Source organism: Sander vitreus, chromosome 23 (genome assembly GCF_031162955.1).
Source record: "Sander vitreus isolate 19-12246 chromosome 23, sanVit1, whole genome shotgun sequence".
NCBI lineage: Eukaryota > Metazoa > Chordata > Actinopteri > Perciformes > Percidae > Sander > Sander vitreus.
The window spans coordinates 7169988-7192642 of NC_135877.1; the positions used below are offsets into that span (position 1 = coordinate 7169988).

General features: G+C 39.9%; 2 protein-coding genes and 1 long non-coding RNA gene across 5 annotated transcripts; 1 reads left to right on the plus strand and 2 right to left on the minus strand.

Annotated features, from left to right (window-relative positions):
* Positions 1 to 708: 708 nt before the first annotated feature.
* On the minus strand, positions 709 to 7003 carry LOC144537721 (hemicentin-1-like). The gene is made up of 11 exons (XM_078281569.1): positions 6867 to 7003; positions 6629 to 6679; positions 6187 to 6435; positions 5840 to 6106; positions 5122 to 5418; positions 4146 to 4418; positions 3565 to 3813; positions 3218 to 3484; positions 2233 to 2478; positions 1774 to 2083; positions 709 to 805 (listed from the first exon to the last, which is right to left on the minus strand). The coding sequence occupies exons 1-11, from the start codon at positions 6913 to 6915 to the stop codon at positions 793 to 795; spliced, it is 2271 nt and encodes a 756-aa protein (XP_078137695.1). The 5' UTR covers positions 6916 to 7003; the 3' UTR covers positions 709 to 792.
* LOC144537724 (uncharacterized) lies at positions 4171 to 6285 on the plus strand. Its single transcript, XR_013503875.1, has 3 exons — positions 4171 to 4447; positions 5267 to 6039; positions 6200 to 6285. It is a non-coding gene; the product is annotated as an uncharacterized LOC144537724 (long non-coding RNA).
* A 3511-nt stretch (positions 7004 to 10514) lies between the features above and the next one.
* Positions 10515 to 21336, minus strand: LOC144512208 (mitogen-activated protein kinase 12-like). 3 transcript variants are annotated; one of them, XM_078242815.1, is made up of 15 exons: positions 21027 to 21336; positions 20000 to 20129; positions 19729 to 19787; positions 19529 to 19640; positions 19267 to 19296; positions 18682 to 18729; positions 18474 to 18588; positions 18305 to 18376; positions 18024 to 18103; positions 17432 to 17510; positions 17168 to 17341; positions 13273 to 13533; positions 12876 to 13133; positions 11810 to 12058; positions 10515 to 11141 (listed from the first exon to the last, which is right to left on the minus strand). In XM_078242815.1, exons 1-15 carry the CDS (start codon positions 21143 to 21145, stop codon positions 11050 to 11052), a joined length of 1878 nt encoding a protein of 625 aa, XP_078098941.1. In that variant the 5' UTR covers positions 21146 to 21336; the 3' UTR covers positions 10515 to 11049. The 3 variants fall into 3 exon arrangements, with proteins under 3 accessions (XP_078098941.1, XP_078098940.1, XP_078098939.1); XM_078242814.1 differs by lacking the exons at positions 10515 to 11141; positions 11810 to 12058; positions 12876 to 13133; positions 13273 to 13533 and adding an exon at positions 16323 to 16530 and having other exon boundaries at positions 17168 to 17338; XM_078242813.1 differs by lacking the exons at positions 10515 to 11141; positions 11810 to 12058; positions 12876 to 13133; positions 13273 to 13533 and adding an exon at positions 16323 to 16530.
* Positions 21337 to 22655: the final 1319 nt, after the last annotated feature.

The window sequence follows — 22655 nt, forward strand, 5'->3', positions numbered from 1 at the left end:
TGTGCTCAGAGCATTTGCAATTTGGGAGAATGTAGTTGAAGAATGTTCTTCCAGTGTCTTAACATCCACACCAGTGAGGATCTGCAGTGAAAAAAAAACATAAATACAAGTCATATAACATCTATAAAACTATGTCTAAACACACTCAAACCTCCAAAAACAGCCTACCTGAGACACTGAGCGTCTGGTTGACAGCCGCCGTCTTCCCGGTGAATGTGTTCTCAGCCTGGCAGCTAATGGACTCTTCGGAAACTTGGCGGTTGACGGTGATATCAACCCCACTACCGGTCACAGTCTTCCCGTACAAGGTCCACTTAAAGCTGCAGGAAGGGGTGCACTCAGCGGAGCACGTAAAGCTCGCTGTGACCCCGATTTCAAGAGTATCTGGTCCTTTAATGATCACGTTCCTAGGCCCATCTGCAAGACAAGAGCCACAAATACAAGCCAAAGCATTAGCAGACATGCAGAAAAGTCCATCAGTCTTTTTAAATGGAATCATTTCTTACTTCAACCGCTGATATCTGCTTACCAGGCACCACCACTGTGGTCTCAGCTGTTCTGTTTTTCTTTGTCGCCGGGTTAAATGCCGTACAGGTGAGGGCGTCCTCGTATGGAGGCGTTACAGGTGTGAAGAGTATGGAGGCATTTGTAGCCAGGAGCGAGCCTCGGTAAAACCAGTTGATGGAGCAGGCGGGGAAGCAGTCAGTTAAACACTGCAGCTCTGTTGTGGATCCAGGCTGAGTGAACATCATCTCACCCACCGGCTCTTTGTCGGGTTTCACAATCAGCACCTCATCTGGCCCATCTGGGTAATAACACAATGTATTGAATAATGGTACTGATCGGGTAGTCAACACATTCAATTAACCAGTACCTTAAAGAAATACTTTGGCATTTTAGGAAGATTGAAATGAGAAGATTAATACCACTCTCATGTTTGGACTCTAAATATTAGGACTGGGACGATATGCTTTTGTCCCGATTCGATTCTTTCACCATACATGGGTGCCGATTTGATTTGTATTGCGATTTTCATTTATTGTGATCCTAGAAGTATTACGATTCGATAGTATCGAGTATTGGGATTTTCTTTTCCTCCTTGAACTAAAACAAAAGTTGAATAATACACTTCTAGAGACAATATATCGAGAGACATTTCTAAAAAACGATCGTTTTCTAAAAAGAATGCACATCACATCAGTCAGTCTGACATTTATTTAATTTGTAAAGAAGTACATAACATGGATTTTTTGCTTTTGGTCTGTTTTGCTGGAAACAGATATGATGTAGTCACCGTGAGCGGTACCATATAAACAGATATTTAGGTGAATCATTGGTAAAAAAAATATATATATATATATATACATTCTAGGGAAAATAATCTATTTTTAAAATCCTTGCAAAAAAAAATCATGATTATATATGATTTTTGTTTTTTCCCCCCACCCCTGCTAAATATGAAGCTATGGCTAGCAGCCGAATGGAATAGTTTAGCTTAACATAAAGACTGGAAGCAGAGGGAGAACAGCTAGCTTAGTTCTGTCATCCGAAGGCAAAAATGTTGTTTGTTTGTTTCAATCTGTAGAATCTGATTTTGCGGAGGGTTAATTGCTGGACTAATTCTCGGCCTGGAGCACCGACTTCCTGCAGTCCAGGCTGAGTACCAGGCAACTTCACGGTTGAAAAGAGCCTGGCAAGTCCCTGCTTCCGGCCAAGAAATAACAGTGAACGGGGTGACAAGTGCATTGAGTTTCCTGACCCTGCTATACTCACATATTACTTGCATCAGGTAGCCAAAAGACAGGATTGGGGGTTCCATCCTTAACTGCTACCAATGTGTTGGTAGTTAGGTTCCCAGTCTCCACTACCAAACATTTGTATACCCCTTCATCCTCTCGCAAGAGAGAGCTGAAGGTGATTGTGGCGTTGTCATGTGAGAAATGCACTATGTCAGAGGCTGGCATTTGCCGTCCGTTCTTGAGCCATGTGATGGAGGCTGGATCCTGGGGGCCAACACACTGCAGAGAGAAAGGCTTGCCTGCAACCGGCAGGGCCTGGGAGCTGGGACGCACTGAGAATGGGTCTGTGCAGAAAGAATATTAAAATAGAACATAAGTGACAGCAAAAGTAAGGACTATTGCTAGTTTACTATGTTAACTACATCATAAAATATAACTCAAACCAATGCAAAATCTGTTGAAACATCAGGTGGGCACAGTAGCACAGACTCACCAATGACAGTGAGGTTCTTGGTGGCGCTGATAGTGGCATGAGACACATTGTTGGTTGCCTCACAGGTCAGAGGCCCAGTTTTAGGGTAGTCACTAACCGTGATCTGCAGCTGATTGCCCTCGTAAGTCTTCCCCATGAACGTCCAAGTGAACACACAGGACGGAGTACATGTGACGTAGCACGTGTATGTGTACGTTTTTCCAATTGCCACGGCACTGTCACCAGCGATGTTAATGTTGAATAAACCTACAGGAGGAGATGACAGAGGACCCTTGGATGTATCATGCTCGTTTTACAAGGTTACATCAAAATGTGGGCAATCAAAATGTCACCAAATTCAGATAATGCATCAATGTCATTTATAGATTATTTCTATCACACGAGTGTAGTAAATTGCAATTGGGGTTTAATATAACTTGTCATGAGGGCTATAAAACTGGAAAAAGTGGAAGGGTTTGTACCCATTCTTGTTTCTATTTCATCTTCAAACTGTATCCTCAATGTTGCAGCAGCACGGGACTCTCCCAGATGATGATGTAACAGTCCTATAGGTTTGTGTAATGGCCACCAGTTTGAAGCAGTTTCTGAGAAATCATGTTTTGTCCATAATTTTGCATGGCGGACGGGTCTAAAAACTACAATACCCATTCATTTTGGCTGCTGTTGCCATGAAGACAAGGCTATTCACAGGTGTGAATCACAGCAGAAGCAAATTCAAAATGCTTGTTGCTGAAATGCTTTAGAGTTTAATGTAGAGTCCTAATAAGCTTCTACCTTGATTTATTTTATGTACACACGCTTGTATCTTTGACTTTTTAATAAAATAGCTGTAGAAGTGCTTTAACTGAGTATCACGTAACATTATCTATGGGGGAAAATGAATGTTACTTTCACTTCCAGAATCAGTGGCGTCTGAAATAGCTGCTCCCATTTCACAACTCTATTGATTGTTGATTCTCATTAGAGGTTACTTTCTTTCACGTACTTGCCACCTGCAGCTGCCGAGCCCTATAGATGTAGAGATTTGAGGCGGTGTCCTGGGCCTTACAGATCAGAGTTTCAGAGCCAAAAAAACTAGCAGGTGGAGTGACAGAAATGGTGTTGCCCTGTGCAGTACTGAATGTCTCCCATTCCCAGCCAGCGGTCCAGGAGTAGCTGCAGGACGGGTAGCAGTCAGCTGAGCAGGTAAAGTTGGAAGCAACTCCTGCAGTCAGAAAGGCTGGACCGCTGATCTGTACGTTTGATGGTCCAGCTGAAAAGTTGGAAATTGGTTAAAGGCATTCCTCCTTTAAAAAAACGTATGAGCTTATGAGATAATTTTTCAATTATTACCTATCACTAGCAGCGTCTTTTGTGCAGTGACTGATATTCCTGTAGCTGGATTGAGTGCAGTGCAGGTCAGGTTTTGTATTGGCAGTAGTTCCTTAAAATGCAAGCGGAGATTGGAGCCTTGATAGGTCACATTACCCCTGGTCCAGGTGAACTGGCATGTTGGGTGACAGCTGGCTGAGCACTGGAAATCATACGCTATTCCTACAGTCATTACATCGAGCCCACTGATCACCACTGAAGACGGCCCGTCTGCGGTTAGAGGGGGAACAGATGGATAAACAGATAGGCCTCTTTAAAAGTAGCATTAATTCACTATTTGACTTTTTCTTGTTTAACAAGTAAAAGTCATTTGCCAAACAAAGAAATAGATGCAAAATACTTAAATAGGCGTGCGTGAAAGCTATTACTCATATTTGGCTTGCACATAAATTTACATTATGATTCATTACTTGTAGATATTTCATTTGTACACCTATAATATGTATGGGCTTTTTTCCCCACTAGTCTGAAAAGTCCAAAACTGAAAATGTCTAATGTCTCCCGTTAAGTATGCATTTGACTGATGGCCCTTGAATACTCACAGTCAACTTGCATCTTGTAGTCAACAGACTGGATGGGCTCCCCCCCCTCTGCCACCACACATTGGTATAAACCTTCATCTGCCTGCAGGAGAGGACTGAAGGTAACTGCGGTGTTGTCAGGGGAGAAAAGCACTCGTTCAGATGCTGCCATTGGCTGTTTGTTCTTCAGCCATGTGATGGAGCCTGGGTTCTGAGAGCCAACACACTGCAGAGAGAAAGACTTGCCTGCCACTGGCAGAGGGGTCTGGGAGCTAGGGCTCACTGAGATGGGGTCTGCACAGGGAGAATATTCAAAACACTGAGTGAGCATTAACATAAGATAAGATAAGATACGATAGACTTTATTGATCCCACACCGGGGACATTTCTTTGTTACAGCAGCTCAAAAGAAATTCACACACATCAGAACAACTGATAAACCGTGCAATTACAAATGTGACTGTGCAATACTGTAAAGACATTTATTATCCAATAGTTATTCTCTTTACTTATATTTATTTATTGTTGGTTTATCTGTGTCTTGTACTTTCCCCCTATCCCTTGCTGCTGCAACAGTGTGAATTTCCCAATTGTAGGATTTTGAATCTTGAATTTTGACAAATACATATTAAATGGGCATAGGAAAAACATACAAAAAGTATTATAAGAAATAGAAAAAATAGAATAAGAGTAATAATAATAATAATAATAATACTAGTAATATGTTTACTATAATTAATGGAACTGTTGGGTCTTCGTAAATTATAGTGTGGTCTAGACCTACTCTATCTGTAAAGTGTCTATAAATACTTGTCGTACTATAAATAAAATTGAATTGAATTGAATTGAAACTATCTCAAAAACTAACACCCGTATTATATACAGGCAGAAATGAAATATAAAAATAGATGAGATGAACATTAAAGACTTGATGCGATGACCTCATACCATTTTTTTTTAAATGACAAAATCAAGGTGCGAGCAATATCAGACTCACCGATGACTGTGAGGTCTATAGTGGAGGTGATGGTGGTGTCAGTCAAAACATTTGTTGCCTCGCAGGTCAGAGGCTCAATTTTAGAGTAGTCACTGAAAGTGATCTGCAGGTGACTGGCAAACTTTGTCTTCTCCCCCTGATGCAGGATGGGTATCTGGATCTGGTCCCCATAGAGAGTCTTCCCCATGTACTGCCACGCAAAGTTGCAGGACGGGACGCACGTGGCTTGGCATATGAACATGTACTGCTTTCCCATCGTCACTGTATTGTCACCAATAATGCTGATGTCAGATGTGCCTAAAGAAGGAGTTTGTGGGGAAATAGGTTTGTATGTATTGTGCTCATTTCACAAAGTTACATTAGAACATGAATTCAATCAAAAGTGTTAAAAATGTTCTCAACACAAGGTCCGTGTACTACTTTTTAAAGATCTTGTGACTGCATCTCATAGCCTTCATCAGCAACTAGTTTTATTTTTGGGAGAAAACACAGAAAGTGCATTTGTCACATGCTTAAATGTAGTGTGACAGCAGCAGTAACATGCAAGTAAACTATTTTGAACCAACATTTGAAATCAAACAATTTCACTGGCTTCCAAACTGCTTTAACAGTAAGCACACATATTTTATCTCATGCAATATTACCCGTGGGGGTCGACTTCTAATGTAAGCTACTTGTTGATTGTTATTTCTCAATCGAGGTGGCTTCTTCCACATACTTGCCACCGGTAGTGACACAGTCGTGGAGATGTACAGATGTGAGATGGTATCCTGAGCCTCACAGATCAGACTTTCACTAAGGACAGTACTGGCAGCTGGAGTGACAGGAATGGTGTTGCCCTGTGCAGTACTGATCGGCTCCCGTTCCCAGACAATGGTCCATGAGTAGCTGCAGGACGGGTAGCAGTCAGCTGAGCAGGTAAAGATGGATGCAGCACCTGCAGTCAGAAAGGCTGGACCGCTGATCTGTATGTTTGATGGTCCAGCTGAGGAAAAATAGATTTGGTTAAAGAGTGTGCTGCTGAGGGGGAAGTCATGACTTTGAATTCACTATGGTCATTCATACCTGTCACTTGCAGCGTCTTTTGGACAGAGGCAGACCTCCCTGTTGCAGGGTTGACCACTGTGCAGGTCAGGGTCTGCGTTGGCACTCTCTGCAGCAGCTGCAGGCTCAGCTCAGGCCCCTGAGTGGTCTCATTACCTCTGGTCCAGCTGTACCTGCAGTCCGGGTAGCATTCCGCTGTGCACTGGAAACCATATGGGATTCCCACAGACACTACATCCACCCCGTTAATCTCCAGGGAGGATGGCCCGTCTGCAGGGGCAGGCACAGGTACAGACAAGACTTCATTTTTTTCAATTAAAGAACATTCAAGGAAAGTGAAGCTTTTGAATGAAGACTATGACGCATAACACAGGAGGAAGATCAGAAAAGAACCAAGAAAGTTTGTTCTTAAACATTTTAACATAGTAGTTATGGGTCAGAATCAGAATCAAAAGGATCTTACATGAAATTTCCCCCATAGTTCCACTGTTCTCAGTTTCACTGGCAGAAAATCCTTGGATATGAGAAAAGAGAATGCATTATCATTCATTTTCTGGCAGCTTATACAACATAAAACAATAAATCAACAAGCATGTAATTAAATCTTCATTAAAAATGTCTAAAATGATTAGCATTTAACTCATTCTGCTAAACTGTTGACTAATGCGATCAGATGAGGATCCAGCGGGGCGGCCCCTTACCTGCCAGGCAGGTGAGAAACAGCAGCAGACAGGCGGAGTGAGGATCCATGGTTTTGCAGACTCAACAACTGTCCACTGTCTCATAACCATCCACACTCTTATAACGCATGGTTGAAAAGGCCTCGCCCACTGTTATCACTCGCTCATACAAAACACAGACAACAAATGACCTAATGTTACTGGCAAAGTCAAAGGAGTGCAGCATGTAGGTTATCAGCTGGCTTTATTCTCTGCACAGGGTGTGCATGCAAGCAGCCGACATGCAGTAATGTGTGGTTTGATCTTCTGTAGGTTGTGGTTTCTTTTGTGCCTGCACACCTGATCCGAGTCAGACAATGTGGCTCTTTCTGTTTTTCATATCGGCCTGTGGTTGCAGATGTAAAGATAGACTCAATTTATCACAAAATCTTGATAGAATACAACTCCAGCTGCCCGCCAGATCTGATATGCTTTACTGTTTTCTTTGTGGTTCTGTTCATGTATTTACCTTTACATCGTGCCTCTAATGTATGCTGTCGCTGTGGCAGGTCAAAGCTGCGCTGCTCGTGATGTTCATGTTGTATTCAACTACCTCTGATTGCAATTTGCCCCCATCATATGAACTTAAGCATTTTCTCTCTACTAATTTGATGATGATTTGACTGCTTGGGATTTCTTTTTTGCCATTTGGTGGCAGCAGAAGCAAAGTAAACACAACCTTTGTATATGGGGAGGGGGGGGATACCTGGCTCTTTAGCTGCTAAATGCTTCACTAAGTCACCAGCTAGTCTCTAACTGTCTGCTGTCTGGTGCTGAGCAGGTAGTGTGCAGTGGGTTATTAGTGACGTTTCACTGAAAACAGCCTGCTGTGGCCAAAAATAACACTATGAGCCATTAAAAAAAAAGAATATGTACAGTAATGGCTTTATTCATTAGTTTTTGTTGTTGTTGCCTTCAGCAACAGGATAAGGAAGACCAAATATTTGACATTTTGTTTCCTAGTGACTGTGGTGCAATAGAATCTGCTAATAAGGTGAAAAAGTTATTTCCCCCCGCCTAGGAGCTGATGTTTTCGGTTTGGTTTGTTTGTCTGTCAGCAGGATTACGGAAAAACTACTATTCATGAAACTTGGTGGAATGGTGTAGCATTAACCAAGGAAGAACCCATTCAATTCTGGAGTGGATCCGAATCACGGGGCAGATACACAAACTATTTTTTACTTTTGTTAACATTGTGATATAGGGGATTTGTGCTGCATTCATGTGTTGTCAGAATAATCAGAGAAAATGAGTCCCTAACTAGTAAACTTCACACTGCATTAACATTGTGAGATAGGGCATGCCTTGGCGGAGGTCTGCATTTTCCAAATGCCCTTCTAGTTTGAATTGACACTGTTTAACTCAGGAGGCGAAATAAGTTGATCCAGTCCACTGAATGCACACCGGCTCTCTAAGATATACATAATAGTTATACTCAGTGATGGAATGTATCTGAGTTCATTTACTCAAGTACTGTACTTAAGTATAAATGTTGAGGTACTTGTACTTTACTTGAGTCTTTTCTTTTCATGCCACTTTCTACTTCTACTCCGCTACATTTCAGAGAAAAATATTATACTTTTTACTCCACTACATTTATCTGACAGCTTTAGGTACTAGTTACTTTACAAATTAAGATTTTTGCACACAAAACACGTGTAGTTTATAAAATACGATGTTTTATTATAAATTAAACTACCCAACAATATAACGGCCTACAAGTCCAGCTGAAATGATTAGACCATTAAACACAGAAACAGTTTGGATCGTTTCCAGTTTCTAAAATGTTTTTTTTTTTTAGAAAAAAAACATTTTTTTTTTGTTGTTGCATTGAGTACTTTTACTTTTAATACTTTAAGTACATTTTCCTAAATATACTTACATACTTTCACTTAAGTAACATTTTAAATGCAGGACTTTTACTTGTAACAGACTATTTTTATAGTGTGGTATTAGTACTTTTACCAAAGTAACGGATCGGAATACTTCTTCCACCGCTGGTTATACTATAGGCTATATGTTTTTACTTTCTAATAGAGACTAAACTTTGACTTGTGACTCCCAAACTGGGTCTCTCGTATATTAGTAGAAGCTTTTGCCCAGAAGATTTTTTTTCTTCTTAATTTGATCAATATTTCAGTTACTGTCAGAGTCCCTTTAGTAGTGGTTTAGAAGCGGTTTGCACGGCATCTTTGTTTAATCAAAGAAAACAGCAGTACAAACTACAGTGAAGCACTTCTCGGAAAGCGTCAGTGGACTGATATGAACCCGGGGTGTGTCCTTAAACCGTCACAGCAATTTGCCAGCATAAGATTACCGCAAACACGTACCTGAAGTGTGTGGAGCATTGAACTGACCTTACATTTAGATTGCATTTTAACATTATTAATAATTATTATAACACAATTTTTTTTTTTGATGAAGGACTCTTGAGCTTTATAAGCTTATATTTGGAAAAACTGGACAGTACTCTGTATTGTGATGTCTGATGAGTTTGTGGTCTTGTGTCGTATGTGTATGTGGCTTGTGATTGTCTTGTCAGAAAAGAAAAACTAATTAAAATCTATATTAAAAAAAATTTAAAAAGTTAATCACAGATCTCAGTGATGTACTATCACCATCCAACCTGCAGGTGGAGCCAGGACTGAATCAAGGGCATCACATACATTTATCAAATCATCAAACATCCTCACTAGAGTGCCAGTTCCACTTCACACACACCCACACAGTTGTTGTCACTTGTTTAGCCTGATTTAGACCTTATCTCAGGACTGTGTGGTCGTGTACAAACTATGCTTGATTGACATCTCCCTTGCTCCTGTCAGTTTGATCGCACTCGTTAGAGTGGAACTAATCACGGCTTTATGATTTGCATCAGTTCATTAGGCTTAGTGACTATAGTTCAATTCCCAGCATAGGTCCACCCAAACAACCTGCGCAGAGGTCTAACTGAAAATACTTGTGTCTGGTCCTCAAGTATGGAAACCACTGTTGCAAGTCAGTGGTGGAAGAAGTATTCAGATTCTGTTCTTAAAGTAAAAGTACTAATACCACACTGTAAAAATACTCTGTTACAAGTAAACGTCCTGCGTTGAAAATGTTTCTTAAGTAAAAGTATGTAAGTATAATCAGGAAAATGTACTTAAAGTATTAAATGTAAAAGTACTCAATGCAGAGAAACCCTCACATTTTAGAAACTGGAAACGATCCAAACAGTTCTGTCAATCAACTAAGTGTTTGAGAGTTAAGTGTTTTCAGCTGGACTTGTAGGTATGTATATTGTTGGTTAGTTTAATTTATAATAAAACATTGTATTTTATAAACTAGTGTTAAAAAAACTTTTGTGTGCAACAATCTTAATTTGTAAAGTAACTAGTATCTAAAGTTGTCAGATGAATGTGGTGGAGTAAAAAGTACAATATTTATCTCTGAAATGTAGTGGAGTCGAAGAAGAAAGGGGCCTGAAATTAAAAGACTTGAGTACAAGTACCTCAAATTTGTACTTAAGTACAGTACGTGTGTAAATTTACTTAGTTACATTCCATCATTGTTGCAAGTATAAGATGTTGTGTTTGTACATCTTTTGTTACTTAAGAAAAAGTGTCTGAGTCTTGTGGTAAACGTCATCATTTTATTTATGTATAGACAACATTTCAAATGTATCAATGTGGAAGAATCGCCCAAATAGCTTCAAAAACTCCTCAGTTCCGACATCCCATATGCACACGTCGATGCCCAAGTGCTTTTCCACGCCTCTTACTAGAAAGTGCAAACAGGGTTCAGCCCACTGTCAACACGAATGGAAAAGGATAGTATGCAGCATGAGATTACCGGTACATGAGTCATTAATTCTCCACAATTCACCGACGTTTCTTCATCACACATTCAATCTGAGTAAGAAAGATCTGACAGGCAGAGACAAAGACAGAGAGAAATTAGTTTTAAAATGGTAAGAACAATAAGTCTGTACCTGCTATTACAGCTGTAATAATTGCACAACATGATAAGAAATAAAATAAAACAAACTACAAATAAATATGAAAAATAATAATAGAAGTAATTTATTAAGACCCATGCAATTATATTTTTAAAAGTAACCAAAAATAAAAATGTTGCTGGGATCACACAATTCTACAATATTAACCCTAACCAGTCTGCAGCTGGATCACATCAGTGTGAAGGCACCAGAAATGATTAAGGCCAGCAGCAGCACAGCTAAGGTCCCTTCAGGACGAGTGGACAGGTTGCCATCTGACCCTGAACACAAGAAAAAAAAGCAGGTAAAGTAAAGGCTGTTTTATGCTTCTGCGTCGAGTCGACGGTGTACCCCCGCAGATCCCTCTGCATCGATACGAACCCCCCTCCGAGCCCTCCACCGTAGCTCGACGTGCACCTCCAAAAATGTGTAACTTTGCGTCGAGGCGACGCAGACCGCAAGGACTGTGATTGGTCAACTCGTCCTGTGTGTTGATAGTCGGTGTTTCAAGCAGCCTCCTGTGGGGAGTAGCAACATGCTAGTCCACTGACATAAGCTCAGACATATTTGGTTACAATGACGGGGTTATCCGTTTGTAAAGTGTCTATATCTCAGTAACGTTTTGAAATTAGCACTTCGCCGGCAAGCAGTACTTTTTGGTCAGTGCTAAAGTTTGCTTGCTAACATAACATAAACTGTCTCTCTCTCTTTTCGTCGGAAATGGCAGAGTTTCGCGATTGACCCTCCGGAAACCACACACCCCCTAGCGTTCTGGCGGTGAAATGCACCGCGATGCAAAGAAACGCGTTCAACCCCGACGCAGAACTCCGAAAGGGTCACGACGCCGTAGCTACGGCATGGAGTTGCCGCAGAAGCATAAAAAAGCCTTAACAGTATACATAAGTGTTATTATGATGTACTTTTATAAACCATTTTATGGCTCATCCACCTGCTATTTGTACAGTCTTGACGGCTGTAGCTGTCCTCCTTGAAGCTGTGTTTTGTGCCTCACACCTGAGAGTGACAGATTGAAGCAGATAATCCAACGCTATCTCAATCATGTTGCCCCTCACAGTCTGGCTGTCCACAGACAACACGTAGCGACAAGAAGGCAGACATTCAGCAGTGCACACAAACTTGTACTTTTTTGCAATGTCTATTACGTTGGGGCCTTTGATCTGAACCTCAGATGGACCAGCTGAAAGAAAGATAGTGAGGATAGATCATTGTTGAGAAAGAAATTGTACAATCAATTTTGTGCAAAAGGCTTTCAGATGATCTAATGCTCATTCAGTTGTCTGTCCCTAGCAAACTTAAACAGACATTTCTAGTTTCTATCAATTGGTGACTAAAAGTAATCATTTCTTCATTGATTAATCTGATTGATTTTGTGTGTAGGTGGTAGCGTGTTAGCTAACTTGTAGTTCGTTCACTAAGGTATAGTTTGACATTTTGGGAAAAGCGTATTTGCTTTCTTGCAGAAAGTTAGATAAACTGTATAAACATGACAGTGGTATTAATGACTACTTTTATATTTATTCTGCAAATGAGCAGCAGGTTAGCTAAGCTTAGCATAACAACTGGAAACAGGGAAACAGCTAGCCTGGTTTGGAGAAAGAAATAGTCCAGGACATAACCCCCCATAAATTCACAACTTGTTGTTCCACTTGGGTTTTTTGTACAGTTTAAACAATAAATAAGCTTTAGAAGTTCTGGTAATGTCTGTTGTTTCCAGTCCTTATGCTATGCTAGGCTAAGCTAAGCTAAACGGCTACCGGCAGGAGCTTCATATTTACCAAACAAATATGAGAATGGTATTAATCTTCTCATCTAACTTTTGGCAAGACAGCAGGTAAGCGTATTTCACAAAATGTCAAACTATTTATATAATGCTTAAAACTAGTTATGAATCCGGGCCCCTCTTTTATTAATAAAATAATTTTACTGGAAAGGTGTTCTCTCCAGGTTTAGGACCTTTCACCCCATTAGTAAATTAAGTGAAGCTCTTGACTTACAGGCCACAGCTATGTTTCGAGTAGCTGTGTCAAACAGCCCAGACACACTATTGGTAGCTTTGCAGATGAGCATTTTGGAGTTGTCCATCTCCCGAGGAGTGATTGAAATAACATTCCCTTGACCACCTATCCATGGGCCTTTATCTGTCTTCCAGGCGTAGATACAAGATGGCCGACAGTAGGCATGGCAACTGTAGGTGTGGCTCACTGATGGATTCATTAGATCGGGGCCTGTGATGGAAACATTGGCAGGTCCAGCTAAGGTGAGAAAGACAAATAGAGTCATTAGAAGGGAAAGACATTCACAAAGCACAGAAGTTATAAATACAGGCCAATCCTTCATAAACAAACCCTAACAATGTATTGTTTAAAAATCAAGAAAAGGGCTGTCACTTACCTAACACTTGCAGTTTCTTTGTTGTCGTTGCAGTTATCCCTGTATCTTCAACTGTGGCTGTACATGTCACTGTTAAGGCCTCCACCCAACTGTTAACAGTGAAGACTAGCACATTGCCCTTACCCTGGGCAATCTGTCCATCCAAAGACATAGAATAGCTACATGCAGTTTTCATCATTAGGCAGTTGGAAAAACACTCGAAGCTGCTTGGCACACCCACAGTGACGTAGTCCGGACCAATAATTGTACACTTGATTTTCACTGCTTCTGGAAATGTCACAATTACCACTATAATCTAGTGTTCACATTTCTTTATAGTCATAAATCATACCAATATATTACAGAATTGAATGAAATGAAATTATTTATTTAGCATCTGGACATTAAAATTGATAAAGATAACATCTTTAATTTAGGTTTTATTGTTTATTTGAATAGAAAACCGCTTACCCTCGTCGTCATCCTCGTCATCTAGTCCAGGGGTCTCTCCATCTGAAGACAGTACTGGCTGAAGGCCTACACAGTCAATGAAAACATATTTCATTTTTTATCTTAAACATCAGCATTAAGCATCAAAGTCCATTCCTCTCCTCGGGAATACTATTTTGATTTAACAATCCCAACTCAAGTCCACTTACTTCTTTTTTCTTTTTGAGCTTTCAACCGTATCAAATAGTCTTCATCAGCGAAAGGAGTTTGCTCAGTTTTCATGAAGATTGTTGAAAGCTACTAAGTGGACTGTTTGGATTGTTTGGTCAAACTACTATTTCCAAGGTCAATAATGAACTTTGATGCTTGATTTTATAAAATGATTAGCAACTGAACAAGTCAATAGTTTCATCCTGATAAAACTGAGTGACCATATCACACAGTCTTCATCAGCAGATGGTGCGATATGGTCAAAAGCTTAGGCAAAAGACTAAAAAAGGAACCTTCATTTTTGAATTTCTTGTCGGACATCTTGGGGAATTTAACAATCCAGCAGTGGTGGAAGAGGTATCACATAATTTACTTAAAGCTAGGCTATGTAACTTATCAAAGAAGAAATAACATTTCTGTTACAATGTGAAGTGAAATTCATAAGCAATAAAACACGCTTGCTCAGTTGAATACACTCAGGCATTTTGCTGCTACAGCCTTACTAAGTCTGGCATGACCAGTAACTTATTTTGGCTAATATTAGCTTGCATTAGCAAACTTTACATACTGTGCAACTGAGATTTGTTTGCTAACTTCATAACTCCTCTTTATTTGCGTTACCAATAAACTACGCTTAATATTTACCATTATCTTAAAATTCTCACTAAAGTAACAATTGTTTAGCAAACGTTACATGGGCTTGCAATAGACAATGCCACCATGTAAAATATACCACATTATATGTAGAAATACAGCATTCAGTAAAGTGAAAGTACAGACATATTATGAGCAAAATGTACCTAAACTATCATAACTAATAGCACTCATTTCACAGGAAAGAAAATGTGTGTTTAGTATGTATTATATTATTGGATTGGAAGTAGCATTTTACTGTTGTAGGTGGTTGAGGTGGAGCTGATTGTAACTACTTCATATAGTGTTGTGTATTTAAATCTACAACAATGTTTCATAATTTAAAAGCTGATATTTTTTTTATGTAAAATCTTCATCTTTAAAGTAACTAGTAACTAGAGCTTTCAATGACATGTAGTGGAGTAAAAAGTACAATATTTTCTTCTGAAACATAAAGGACCAGAAGAAGTATCTTGAAATGGAAAAACTCAAGTGAAGTACAAGTACCGCAAACATTTACTGTAGTTCATGATTTCATTACATCGCATTTATACATTTATCTCATCACATTTATAGCAGGTAATATACACAAAGTAAGGATTTTTCCAAGGAAAACACAGTAAAAGGTTTTCCCAACAGCCTTTAAAATCAGTACGGCAGCACTCACACACTGTGCCAAAGGACTAAATTATCCCAACTAAAACTTTGACTCTGCCACTGGTATTTTTTTTCAATAGGAAAATCATGTATTACCTGCCAGAAACAGCAGCAACAAAAGCCTGCTGAGGTTTGAATGTCCTCCGTATTGTTTAGATTTGTAGGTATTCTCCATCTTCCCGTAAGAATCTGAAGTGTAAAGCCACCAGGAAATAGAGAACTGGCGCTGCATAGTCACTCAATATCAGCAGGCAAACAGCTCTTATCAGAGAGATCTGAGGAGAAACGTATATGCCTTCTCAGTCACTCTAATGAGAAGTGCATTGCTGTTAATTGATGGCAGATCAAAGTCCCTAGAATGTGTTTAGAAGGAGTTTTCACCCTGACTCAGATTTTCCTCAGTAGCAAAAAACAAATTAACATAACTTTGCTAGTAAATCCAGGGTCAGTTTTCCAGATGAGATGGGAGTCCATGGAGAAAGCTCAGATGCAAAAGAGGAAAAACTTCAGAGCAGCAGTGCTCCCGTCTTAGGGTTCCAGGCTCAGAGCCAGTTTAAGGGGAGTGTTTTGGAGTTTGTAGGATGGTGTAATGGTTTAGAGACGGATCCAAATGTGGAAATGTCACAAGTCTGATCACTGTAAAAGGAAATGTGTCCTGAACAAATATGGAATTCATATTGAAAAAACACATACTGTATATACAACAAAATCTAACATGGCATTGTCATAACTCAGCTCCACCTAAAATAAACTGTGAGAATAAAAGTCATTTCTGTTGACCCCATTTTCATTTTTTTTATCGTTACATGAAGATACATTGTCTGTGGGACATGCAGTGGTTAATATGATGTGTGTGACATCATTATTCACTTCTTCATTCCCAGCTTCAACCTTGGTACTGTACAATGGGTGACCTCGCCCTCAGTTCCAGAAATGCCTCCATTATCAGAATAAATCAAAGAGCAAACAGACTAAAGAAAACAGCTACATAATGGATAGACTGCCTTTAAGGAAGCAGTCACAGTTAGTATGAATTTGACCATGTTATCTATGGATGATGGATACATAATCTGACACACACACACACACACATGCACTAAAACATAAATGAGCCTCTTAACAACTGAGGAAATCACATTTATTCATTCAGACTAATACTATCCATTACTCCTACACAAACACAAAAAAAGTCAACAAGAAAATAATATTTTTGGGTGTGTGTATATGTATGTGTGATGTGTGCAATATTGTGTGCATGTATGTCTTAAAGTGATGTCTCTCTGGAGTCCCTGGGTGGCCTGAAGGTCAGTATCTCTGTGAAAGTGTGACCTGTACAAACACAAAAGACAGAAGTATGCATCATCCATTCTAAATCATGCCTGTGTCCTACTTTCACATCCAAGTTCAACATCTTCGCCTTCACCACCAAACTGCATTTCTCTTCTGCTACCTCTCCAGTTGTACATACTGTATAATAAACAGCACCTGCTGTGTATTATTATATGTTAAGATCTTCACTGACCTCTTCTGGCAAAAAGCAGGTACTGTGACAACACTGAACACTGGCAATCAGAATTTAGGCTGAATATTGGCAAAACTAAATGTCCCTTAAAGGAGAATAAATCTTTAAATCTGTGTGTTTCAGGTGCCCTGATTAATGTAAGTCAAATATTCACTCTCATTTTAGTTCTGTTTTCAACTTCCTGAGGGAAATATCTGACTCTTTAGTAGCTAAATGCTCAACTGTGTTTACTAGCTAGATGCTAACTTTGTTTCACTTTAATGTGCTTAGGCTAAAACACTACATAGAGCTGAGAGGAACTGCAGGATAGAGTGATCATTTTTGGCAGGTTTGTCACTACAAGCAGCACCTTTCAAATTCCACATAGTCTCTTAACCTATTGTTGGCATAAAACATTGATTAAATCAGCTGTAAATGTAAACCGGCCTCTCCCCTCTCTCTTACGTTTCCACTGGTCCAGCGGCAGGTCTGTGTTGTCCATGGTCTGATCATAGGGCAGCGCCTCAGTCTCCTCCTCGGCATCTCTGAACTCGCTGAAGAAAGGCAGCTCGAGCGCCTCCGAGGCACTCACTCTCTGCTCAGGGTCCAAGAGCAGCATCTTTTCCAAGACACACACTGCTGTGTGTTGCAGATATACATGTCAAAGTCAGCATGACAGAGTCTAGTGCATCAACACCAGGGCAAACTGGAGAATAGATCGTTACGTACCATTTGAGCTAGCTTTGGAGAAAAGAGAGAGCAAATCTTTTTTTGGCACTTTTGGTAGACTTCTGATGTAGTTTTTGGCCTGTCGAGAGAGGAAGTGGAGAGAAGGATGACAAAGGTTGGTAAACTAAGGGATTTCCATAAGTCATAGAGTCAGGTATGGATAGATTTTTATTCTTATACCTTTTATCTTTATATTAACCATTTTATGGCAAAATATACACTCTTCACTGACACACAAATGATTAAATGATTCTTTTATTAAAACTAAAGTATTTAGTTATGTGCTGTGAAAATAATTAGTATTCAGTGAAAAATGAGTGTTTCAAACATACTGAGCAAACAGGAATGGAGGGTTATGGAGCCGCAGTGGTTTCAGAGGTTTCTATAGACATTCTGATTCTTTTTTGTATGATTAAAATGCTGTGAAACTCACTATTGGAATGCATTGACAACTACGAAAGCAAAATGACGACAGTCGCTGTTCTCTCTGAGGTTTGAGGGAGCAGATTGCAAACTTTTTACAACCACCTTTCAAATTTTTACATCCAGTGTGTGCATCGAGTGCATCTTTAATATGCCTGGTACGACTTACATCTTGGCTCTGTAGCTTCACAACAAAGTCAGCAGCTGGGGTTCCTGTAATCTTCATGATTTCTCTGAGCTGGTCCAGGTCTGGCAGTAGCTATGGTCAAGTATCAACTGTTGCATGGATGGATTTTTTGTCCCTTTCAAATATGAGCTCTCTATTCAGCTTATAATGCTAGGGTAATCAACATGTACATACAATGAAAACAGCAATTAAATGATGAGGTTTGACACAATCGGTGCAAGACAAAACCAAGCCAAGCCAGCGTTGATGACAGTTAAGGATACGATCGCTTCCTTTGAACAGCGGCTTTCCCAGCAGCATCTCTGCCATAATACAACCCGCCGACCAAATATCCACTGCAACAGAGAGCAAAAATTCGCTTTGTTGTTATGAAATAGGTCTCTTTGCCTTTTTTCTGCACACCTGTTCACACAAAATGTTAGGAGAGTTTACCGGTTTGTGTGTAGTGCATCCAGTTGAGGATAACCTCGGGTGCTCGGTACCAGCGTGTCACGACGTAGCCGGTCATTTCTGCGTTGGCCTGCCTCGCCAAGCCAAAATCAAGAATCTGAAAGAGGGGAAACAAAAATAAGTGTAACATGGAAATGTGTAGGTGTATGGGATGTTCACATTATGACGGCTTGATGTGAAGTTAGAGTACCTTTAGCTCACAGTCCGGGTTAATGGCTAAATTTCCAGGTTTGAGGTCCTGTGGGAATCAAAAATGTAAGACAAAGGAGATCAAGTAAGTATTAGGAGTTATCAGAAGACATTCGTTTGCAATTGTTTCCCGTTTTCAAGGAAAGAGTCGGTTATATTTTAATGCCTAGAGAATTTCAGATAACAAAGTATGTAAGTAAATGGATGTATAAATTTAATTTTATAATGAAATCACTCCATTTTAATCCTTTTACTTTTACTTCCAGTGCTGAATCCAGCCATTCAATATGAATGTGACAATCCCAGATTTTCAAAATCAATTCATGCAAGTTATACTAAAATCTTTAAAACAAGCCGTTAACTGGGTGGGTGAAGTCTAAGATGTTCAGACATCTGGGACATTTCAGTATAAAATGAAATAGACAGTGTATCATTCTGTCTTGAGTTGAGAAACACATTCAAATACACACACACAAACAAAGCAAAGCTCCCTGTGCGGGAATCTTAGGATGAATGGGACTGAGTGTGAAAAAGAGCAAGAGCCCCACCCCAAGGCTCATAGCCTGAAAGGTCAAAGTTCACGTACCCTGTGGATGATCCCTGCAGAGTGGATATACTGAGGAGAGAGGAGACACACACACAGACAACATCAGCAACTTGGGCTCAACTCGCTGAAACAAGTGTATATGACTCTCACTTGGGTAACTAACATGTTAACATAATCACATTCCCTTTTGAGTAAATAAGACATCATTTACACGTATTTACACTGCTCTGACAGAAACTGTATGTATGCTGGTGGAGGTAATGAGTAACATGCGTGTATCTGTGTTGGTTGTGGTGTTCACCTTGAGCCCTCTCAGCATTTGATAGACGAGGAACTGCACCCTGTCTTCTGATAATCTCTCCAGCTTCATCAGTTTGCCAAGGTCAGTGCCCATGAATGGCATCACCAGGTAACTATGGTAACAGAAGACGAGTCAAATCACTCCAGTGTAGTAACGAGCCTTTTATAGTCAGCAGTGAGCAGGAGTGCACAGGAACTTACAAGTCACGCAAGCGGTCCAATGCAATCTCAGCAGTGAAAACATCCATCAGCCCAATGACCTGAACAGGAGAAATAAAAACACAAATGAAATCTGATTCAAACATTTACTTATGCAAAAGACCTCGAGACAGTTATGTTGTAAATTCCCTTCTTAATATCCCTTCAGCTTGTCCATTCTGCTTCCACATCATGCTGCAGTCCCGTTCCCTTTGTTTTAAAACTTACACAAGATGCACTGTACAGCTTTAAAATACTTGGAGAGCGTTCTTACATTTTCATGCTTCATGTGTTTGAGGAGTCGCAACTCTCTGTACGCCCTTTTGGCAAAAAGTTTGGACTGGAAGGGCCGATGAAGTTTCTTGATGGCAACCTGCGTCCCCATCCGGCGGTCCCATGCTGAACTGAAAAAGACCGATATAATTCAAAAGAAAGCTTGAACAGGTTATATTTCACCCCTAAAAACTCAATAGTTGGGTCAAAATTCCATCACTTTAGGTGTTTTTCACAGCAGGCATTCAACAAGTCTATAAGGATATCTACAGGTGTAATTAATAACATCTAAATGGAACAGTGCCTCTTTAATAATATCAATTACACCTGTGCCTTTCTTGCTATCAGAAGTCACAATGTGTGTGTGTGTGTGTGTGTGTGTGTGTGTGTGTGGGGTTTGAAACGCTCTGTTTGTGATTGAAGACAATGTAGTGGTGCATTCTATACACTTAACTCAGGCTCTTTGACTTCTTCCAACAATGAGAATGGGGGGGGAGGGGGTTTCTTTGTTGACCCTCATCCATACAACACAATGCAAAGAAAGGCCCTGCAGAGCCAGCTGTGGAGATACTGCTGACCAAAATATCCCACACAAGCAGTGTACTGCTGCTGCAGGAATAGTATAGAATACTCAAGTACAAGTACTGAGCTAAAAATATACATGAGTAAAATAATGTAAAAGTGCCTCATTCAATTATCTAGACAGGGTAGGCTACTTTTTACTTTCGGTTTATTGTTTCTTTCTCGTGCATTGAGAAAAGGGTCAAAGTCTATTTTTATTTATTTTTTATTTTTTATGTATAATACTTAAAATACTACTATACTTAAACATATCTACTTCTGTATTACCCCTGTTGCATATTTAACGCAAAGTAAAATACTTAAAATACAAAAGAAGAGGTGGTTTTGGATGAGAATGCATTTGGTAAATCCGATTGTCCGACATGGCATAAACACTGGCTCCAAATCAGCTGACACCAAAATTTAATCACTACTTCTCTGAGCTGTAAAGTTTGTGTTTAACTTACCACACAGTCCCATAGGCTCCTGTTCCGACCTGCTTCAGGTCCCGGTACCTCTCCGGAACCTCCCACACGGTTTTGTTGACCTCCTGCCGGTAGAAGCCCGTCCTGGACCGCACAGCCATTCCCTAACGACTGGACAAGGCTGAGGTCAGGATATGCGTGGATCCGCTCCGTCCTCTCATGAGAACAAACCGAGATTATTTTATTTTCAAACGCCCAAGACGCGCAGTCCGTCCCGCACACAAGAGTTTGGTTGGGCACAAATTCCTCCAGATAAACTTGAGCGACTTGCAGTGTCGCCAGTTACACCCCCCAACACACACACACACACACACACACACACACACACACACACACACACACACACACACACACACACACACACACATACACACACATTGTTAATCATGGCTCTCCTGGTCGCCCAGGGCAGTTTATGGGTGTGTCTACAACGTGGGGGGAAAAAACCACAAAAGATCTGCCAACTTGAAGGTTATTATACCCCATTAATACTCCTGTAAAATCCCTATAATGTTTATGTAATATCCCTGCAGAGTAGGCAAACTAGCCTGTAACTTTACATTCATTCATGACATTCAAGTCATAAAACAATCTCTATACTTAGATAGATATATCTTTATTGTCATTGTGCTCAGAGTACAATGAAAATCAGTTTCCCAGCTCTTCAGCAGTGTGCATAGAAATTGAATAAATACAACAAAAGTTAAGTAAATAGAACAAAAACAAATAGAGAAAATATAAAGAGGGCTTATCATTTTGATTATAGGGGTCTTATATAATTTTGAGAATACTTTCTGTGTTACAGTTAAAGTGAGTATATTGAAAACGTTTTAGTTTAGTTTGGTGTATTTTTCATTAATAATCTATTTATGTTGGTCTTAATTATAATCATGTTATGTTCTTTTTACTGTCCTTTGGTGTCATCACAATGTTATATACTATAATATTATGTATGCTACACTATACTTTTCTAATCTATACTGTACTATAGATCACAACAGACTATACAATTCTATTCCATTATAATCTATACTACATTATAGGCTACTATACTTTCCTATTCTATTTTACACTCTGCTATACTGTCCTATTCTATGTTATTGTAAACTATATCATAGGCTTCTACACTATACTGTACTACTAACTAGTCTGCACTATACTATATTATATCCTATTCTATATGTGGAGAACTGAGTTTATGTGGCCATACGTAATTGTTAAACATCTCACCCCGGAACCAATGTGCTGCTACAACAGCCTCCACCCTTCTAGGAAGGCTAATCTACAAGTTTCTTGGAACATAACTAAGCCTGGTTCACAGTGGTGTTCCAATTCCTCCCATAGGTGTTGAATGGGGTTACAGTCAGGGCTCTGTGAGGGGAGTCATGTTCCTCCTTGCCAGACTGGAATAAATGTTTCTTTATGAAATTTGCTTCGAGCAACAGGAAAGGGCCCTTTCCCCAACTGTTGCCACAAAGGTGGCACACAGTTCATACAACACACAATTCCACTTAATTGGAACAAGGGAGCCTGGACTAAAAAACATTTCCTTTGTCCTTCACATTGCAATTTCCATGTTGTATATCAAATAGACTGAATGTTGCAGAGAAT